The following is a 7,006-nucleotide window of genomic DNA, read 5'->3' on the forward strand; positions in this document are numbered from 1 at the left end:
AGCCAATTTATCTGATCTTTGAACTTCGCCTTAGCTGACTACATGCAGTTGAACTTCGCCTTAGCTGACTACATGCAGTCATGACATGCAACTACATAGCTTTAAAATAATTGCAACTTGGCTTGATTATTAAAAATGGAAAAAATACAATATATTAAAGTGATGTTCTTCCATCATTCTATCAGAGATCCACATGTTTAGCCTAGAGCTGACTAGGAAAACAACACTGAAAATCACTCAAACTATTCCTGAGCATATGACTTCATTTTGAATGTACAGTAAAATATACTATTTTATTACTACTTTTATGAGCATTCATATTTCCAAAGTACATACAAATACATGCTATAAAAGTTTATGGAGCTGAAGTCAGGCAGCACACAACGAAAATGAAACAACTCAGCATTTTAGATAGCAAGTTCAAGCAATAGCAACATAATTTAAATTGCTTAATTTGTTCTCTTGTATTTACAGCTTCTTAATGTAAACCATAATAGGCAAGAACTATGAAGAGTCATGATTTAGTCCAGGGGTAGACAACCTATGGCACACGTGCCAAAGGCGGCATGTGAGCTGATTTTCAGTGGTACTCACACTGCCCGGGTCCTGGCCACCCATACGGGGGGGCTCTGCATTTTAATTTATTTTTAAATGAAGCTTCTTAAACATTTTTAAAACCTTATTTACTTTACATACAACAATAGTTTAGTTATATATTATAGACTTATAGAAAGAGACCTTCTAAAAACATTAAAATGTATGACTGGCACGTGAAACCTTCAATTAGAGTGAATAAATGAAGACTCGGCACACCACTTCTGAAAGAAGAGGAGTACTTGTGGCACCTTAGAGACTAACACGTTTATTTCAGCATAAGCTTTTGTGGGCTACAGCTCACTTCTTCCGATGCATAGAATGGATCCAAAGAAGTGAGCTGTAGCCCACGAAAGCTTATGCTGAAATAAACGTGTTAGTCTCTAAGGTGCCACAAGTACTCCTGTTCTTTTTGCAGATACAGACTAACATGGCTGCTACTCTGAAACCTGTCACTTCTGAAAGGTTGCCAACCCCTGACTTAGTCATATGTCAAGTAACAGCTCTGATGCTGGTCCTTGGAGCAGAAGATTAGCATCTACTATATAAATATTTTCTTCTTTGCTTTGAGAAGGTGGGGCCATATCTTCAGTTGCTGTAAAACTGTGCCATTCCATTGGCTTGGAATGACACCAGCTGATGATCTCATCCTTCAATTCTTTGGTAATTGTTACACTACTCTCTCTACTTTCCTGTCTTCCACAGAATTCTAGTCTCCCAAAACAAACACTTCAGCCCAAACATAGTCCTGAAACAGTGCCCAGTCCTCGCTGTAGAGTTACTTTCTGTGCCACATGACAGCAGCTTTCACTATCTGGAGTTATTTCACCCACTCCTGAAATTGGAACCCAAACAAGGTGAAGCAGAGCAGGACAGTGCTATGGACAGTAGGTGGAGATGTATATAAGTGACTGAAAAGGGACTAAAAATGTATTGGTGCTTCAGCAGAAAGCATGTAGAACACACCATGTAAACCCTCTCCCCAGGGGCCTGATTTTCAATGGGAGCTGCAGAGCTCAGCACGTTTGAAAATCACAATCTAATGGGATCCATCATTTTCCCTTATTCTTCAAGCCTCATAGGAGAGGTGAGACTGATCAGAAAGTACAAAAGTTTCATCTAGAAAGTTTGTTGGAGAGGAAGAGGGAGAGGAAATCACAACAGAGCAATAAGACAGTGGTCAAGTTCCTCAGAAATTTTCCGAGTAGGCTGGAAAAAGGGCCTTGAATATAAATTATTGGGAGAGGGGGAAAGGTTCAGGCAACAAAAAAGGCTTAAGAGATCATTATAGATGCCATATGTATGAGCCTGAAGGTTTCCTTAGGCATTTTATGTGGGACATTCTGGACAAGGAAGGAGTAACCATAAAATCAATCTATAGCTGTCCCAGACCAACTAGAAAAATGCTATACCAAACCCTCCATCTTTTCTGTCCACTGATCAGTTTGTTTTAGTCAAAGAAATTCTTTAGAGTTAGGGAAAGCAGTGCCACAAAACACAGTAACTTCAAAAGTATAGGGCAATGGTTACTTCTGTGTCTTTGGTCTAGACATTGAAAGAAATGTGTAATTATCATAATTCTTGGGCTACCTTGCTCCTGACAACTCTCATCTCTCCCTGCTGACCAGGTAGGAGAAATCACACTAAAGAAAGATATGAAAAAGGCAGACTCCAGTTCCCAGGGACAGGTGTCCATGTCACGAAAGCCACCACCACAAATGGCAGCCCCAGCAATGAGAGGGAAGAATGGTCTGAAATACTGAATTACCACAGACCTGAGGAGGAGGTCTGAAAGGGGAAGGCTGCCACTCTCACAGCCCAGGATGTGTAGACAAATAACTTCATTCAATAGGGCTGTCAGTTCACTTTTCACCAGCATGACAGTCACATCCTCTTTTTAAAGCTATGAAAGAGGAGCTGATTGAAGTGAGAAGTTTGGAATAGCTGGGCTTTAACTCATTCCTGCTCCTGGGAAATGGTAACATTACTCCACTGGGCTTAATTTTGTTTCCAACATTTGAGGGGAAAATATTTTCAAGGTTGTTTGAATCCAATTACTGTCACTTGTAACAGTGTGATTTTATGTAGACAAAACCAGGCTGTTGTCTCACAACAAACTTATCTTTACTGAAAAAAAGGGAAGAGATGCATCTTTTCTCTAAACCATTGTGGGCCCAACCCTACAAGCTTTTCAGTAACTTCAACCTCCATTGCCATCACTAGGAGCTCAGAATGAACAGGCGCTTTCAAGATAAAGGGCCCAATCACAACAGAGTGAACATAAGAATGGCCACACAGGGTCAGATCTGTAGTCCCATCTAGCTCAGTATCCTGTCTCCTGACAGTGGCCAGTACCAGAGGCTTCAGAGGCCATGAACAGAACAGGTCAATTATCAAGTATCAGAGGGGTAGCCGTGTTAATCTGGATCTGTAAAAGCAGCAGAGAATCCTGTGGCACCTTATAGACTAACAGATGTTTTGGAGCATGAGCTTTCGTGGGTGAATACCCACTTCGTCAGACGCATGACGAAGTGGGTATTCACCCATGAAAGCTCATGCTCCAAAACGTCTGTTAGTCTATAAGGTGCCACAGGATTCTCTGCGTCAATTATCAAGTGATCCATCCCTGTCATCCAGTCCCAGCTCCTGACAGGCAGAGGCTTAGGGGCACCCAGGGCACAGGGTTGTATCCCTGACCATCTTAGCTCATAGGCCCATCAATAGCTATCCTCCATTATTTATCTAATTCTTTTTTGAACCCAGTTATACTTCTGGCCTTCACAACATCCCCTGGCAACGAGATCCACAGGTTGACTGTGCACTGTGAAAAGAAGTACTTCTTTATGTTTGTTTTAATTCTGCTGCCTATTAGTTTCATTGGGAGACCCCTGGTTCCTGTTTGTGAAAGGGTAAATAACACTTCTTTATGCCCCCCTTAGTCATATCTTTTCTAAGCTGAATAGTCCCAGTCTTTTTAGTCTCTTCTTATATGGAAGTTGTTCCATGCCCTTAATTATTTTTGTTGCCCTTCTCTCTACTTTTTCCAATTCTAACCTTTTTTTGAGATGGGATGATGTGATGGAGTATACCAAACCCTCTGAGGTCTCCTGGCCCTGCCACACCCTGCCCCCCAAAAAGGGCAGTGGAGCGGGTCCTCCAAAGTGCCTAGAGTGGCTGTGTGGGATACAGCCAACCAGGGCCCAGCAGCCTCATATAAGAAGAGCTGCAGGGCCAGAGGAAGATAAGTTCCTTGCTGGAACTGTAGGAGTGTGGATGGTATGTGGTTGGCTGACTGAGCTACAGAACCCGACAGGGCAGTGCTGCCAGAAGCTGCAGAGAGTAAGAAGGACCCATGAGCTGATTGTTGGGACTCTGTTAGGACAAGGTCCTGAGGTAAGGGTGAAGACAGGGCAGGGCTGTGGGGAAGTGGCCCAGGGAATTAGAGAAGCTGTGCAACATAGTTAAAGGAATACAGCAGATGGTTGCAATCTACAGGGTCCCTGGGCTGGCACCCAGAGTAGTGGGTGGGCCTGGGTCCCCCCACCTCATCCCCCATTAGCCACTGGGGGAGAAGTGGCCTGGACAGTGAGGCACCCAAGAGGGAACTGAACTATAGTGACCCAGATGGAGAGCCGTAGCCAGGAAGCCCCAAGAGGGCAAAGCCATTGTCTCCAGGGAGGGAGCCCTGGGGTGCTGCTCTATCCCAGAGGAGGGATAATCAAAGTGTGTGCACTTGGCCAAGGGGGTGCTCACGAGAGATGAGTGCACGCTGTTACAGGTGACCAGAACTGCATGCAGTATTCCAAGTGTGGGAGTACCATGGATTTATATAGTGGCATTATATGATATTTTCTGTCTTATCTGTCCTTTTCTGAATAGTTCCTAACATTCTATTCGCTTTTTTGGCTGCCACTACACACTGAGCAGATGTTTTCAGAGAACTAAGCAGAATGACTCCAAGATCTCTTGCTTGAGTGGCACTAGCTCAAAACATTAAGAGGGTCACCTTCTGAATGACATAAAGCAGCAAGACCTACAAGGTGGACATTAAGGAAAATGGTCTAAGACTACAACAAAGGTAGCTGTATAAAAATATTCAGGCCATATCCTTGGCCTATCACCAGATGAGCGGATGGCAATCCTTTAGCAGCGGTATGATCTTAACTAACAGAATCTCTTCTGACTCAGAAGATTACTTCAAAACATTCTCTGCTCCCCAGACCAGTTCGATTTTGTGCTCTTCGCCCAAGAATCAGAGACTTTAACTTTGCATAGATAAGCCTGGCCAGTTCTATTCTCTTATAAAATCAACAAAACTCTTCTCCATCAGAAAGAAAAGAAAATCTGTCTCACCCTATATGGCACACGTGTGTGTCTGCTCAATGGAGAGTGTATGGATTTGATTCTCCTCTCACATACTCCAGTGTAAATCAGGAGTAATTCCACTGAAATCAATGAAGTTACATGGGTGTCAGTGTGAGAAGAAATCAGACATTTTATGTTTTCCTAACCTTATTCGCTAGAATCTTCTTATATACGCAAGTGTCTACTCTTTGAGTAAAGACCAGTGGGAGACATTTGTCTTCAGAGAAAAATATTCCCCGTTGGCCCTGCTATGTACTTAAATGTGCAGAAATTTGCAGCAAGAACAATTTTCTACAGGATTTCCTGATGAGGAAAAACCATGGTCCCTCCACTCTCCAGCAGTCAGCACTGCATTGCCAATTTACTAATTAGTTATTCTTCATTATTTAAATGTACATGATGTTTGCTTCACACCATTTGTTTTTAACTTCTTGTCCCCTGTTGGTTTCTTGGAAGGAACAAAATTATTAGCATTTCCATTCTTCTTCAGATTTGAACACGCCTGCGGTTTTCGCCCCTGGGTGGGGGCAGCTGAACTATGGAACTTGGGGGATTGTTTGAGGGGTCTAATATTACCAAGATCCTGAATCTTAGAGCTGCTTGCACAGGGCTGCATATTGAGAAGTTGCAGCTTGATGGCTGACCTCTTATTCACCTCATTCCTCATTTCACAGGCATGTCTCTGTGGGGCTGACGTGCCACCCATAACCTCAGCAACTTTTGAGTGACTTGGATATGCATTTAACTGGCTATTTTCTTCACAGTGTACATCTCTTCTGTGAGCTGAAAGGCTGATGGGGAGCTTTATAACACTTTCTTTGGGAGTTAACTGTTTGTTAGGCGAAGGGCTATGCAACGATTTGCCTTTGCCAAGGCTTTTTAGGGTCCGAATGATACTAGGAGCCGTCTGAGGCCTAGCTTTGGCTGTCTTTCCTTTCTCGTTCCGTATAGTTTGCACCTGCAGCCACTCCAACTGCAAAAGCCGATCGATATATTTCTCAATAAATCCTGCTGGTTGTGGTCGAGATTCCGATTTACACTCTGTGTTAACAAACACTGCCAGCTGCTGCAGGTCCCAGGAGTTGAAAGGAGGTGGGAGGAAGTCAGGATAATAATATATTGATTCTTTATAACCTGCATCAAAGAGGTGTTCAAAACATGCTGGGTCAATTTCTTCAGCTCTGAGGTTGAGTTCCGGCGGTGTGCAGGGGGAAGGGGGAATAGGAATTCTTTCTGAGTCGGAAAGGTCACTGGCACTATCCTCAGCAGCATCCTCTTGAATAATTCTCACTGACTGAAAGTCAAGAAACATCTCATTCACAGAGGTCCCTGGATATTTAAAAGTGCAAGGGACAGCTTCAGTCACATGCTCTCCAAGACTTCTTTGAGTTTCTCCTTTTTGATTCGAATAAAATCTTTGCATCAGTGCATCTTCTGCCCTACTGGAGCCACCTTGTGAATTCCCCTTCAAATTGGAAGGGATTCTGTGTAGTCCAGATTCACTTTGCCTTCCTTCCATGAGGTCTTTCTTTGCCCCTCGTACTTTGTACAGTGATGTGCAAACACTCATCATTCTACATGAAAAGAGAGAGCATTTACAGTTAGATCATTTAACCCCTTTTGGAACTCCAACTACCCCAGGGCTAACTCCACAACCTCTGGAGCCCCAGCTGCATCCACAAGATGAGTCAAAGACTGAAAATAAAAGAAGAGAATTGGTATGACTTGAGAATCTATGAATGAGATGACATTAATATTAAACTTGCAGAAATAACCTTGCCTAATGTCGCATTTAATGCTTTGACCATTTTGATGCACATCACTTACAATGTGTTTATATGTAAAGTGTAGAATATATAGAAGCAAATTTGGATCTGCAGGAAAAGGGAGGCTGTCATAAGTAGGTAGGTGTCATAAGTAGGTAGGTAAGGGTTAAGTTTCTTTTACCTGGAAAGGGTAACCAAACACCTGACCAGAGGACCAATCAGAGAACTAGATTGTTTAAAGTCAGGGGCGGGAATTTGTATACTCGGGGTCTTTTTTGTTT

The 7,006-nt window shown here is 43.0% G+C and overlaps 1 protein-coding gene across 2 annotated transcripts in view; it reads right to left on the reverse strand.

The window, feature by feature from the left end:
* Window positions 1-279: 279 nt before the first annotated feature.
* FAM217B (family with sequence similarity 217 member B) overlaps window positions 280-7,006 on the reverse strand; it is a 12,968-nt gene continuing 6,241 nt past the window's right edge. The window contains exon 4 of one of the 2 annotated variants that reach the window (XM_032782636.2): window positions 280-6,533. In XM_032782636.2, coding sequence (XP_032638527.2) covers window positions 5,342-6,533 — 1,192 coding nt within the window. In that variant the 3' untranslated portion in view covers window positions 280-5,341. The remainder of the gene's footprint in view (window positions 6,534-7,006) is intronic. The other variant, XM_032782635.2, reaches the window with a different exon arrangement.

This window comes from Chelonoidis abingdonii, chromosome 14, assembly GCF_003597395.2.
Source record: "Chelonoidis abingdonii isolate Lonesome George chromosome 14, CheloAbing_2.0, whole genome shotgun sequence".
In the NCBI taxonomy this organism is placed as follows: domain Eukaryota; kingdom Metazoa; phylum Chordata; order Testudines; family Testudinidae; genus Chelonoidis; species Chelonoidis abingdonii.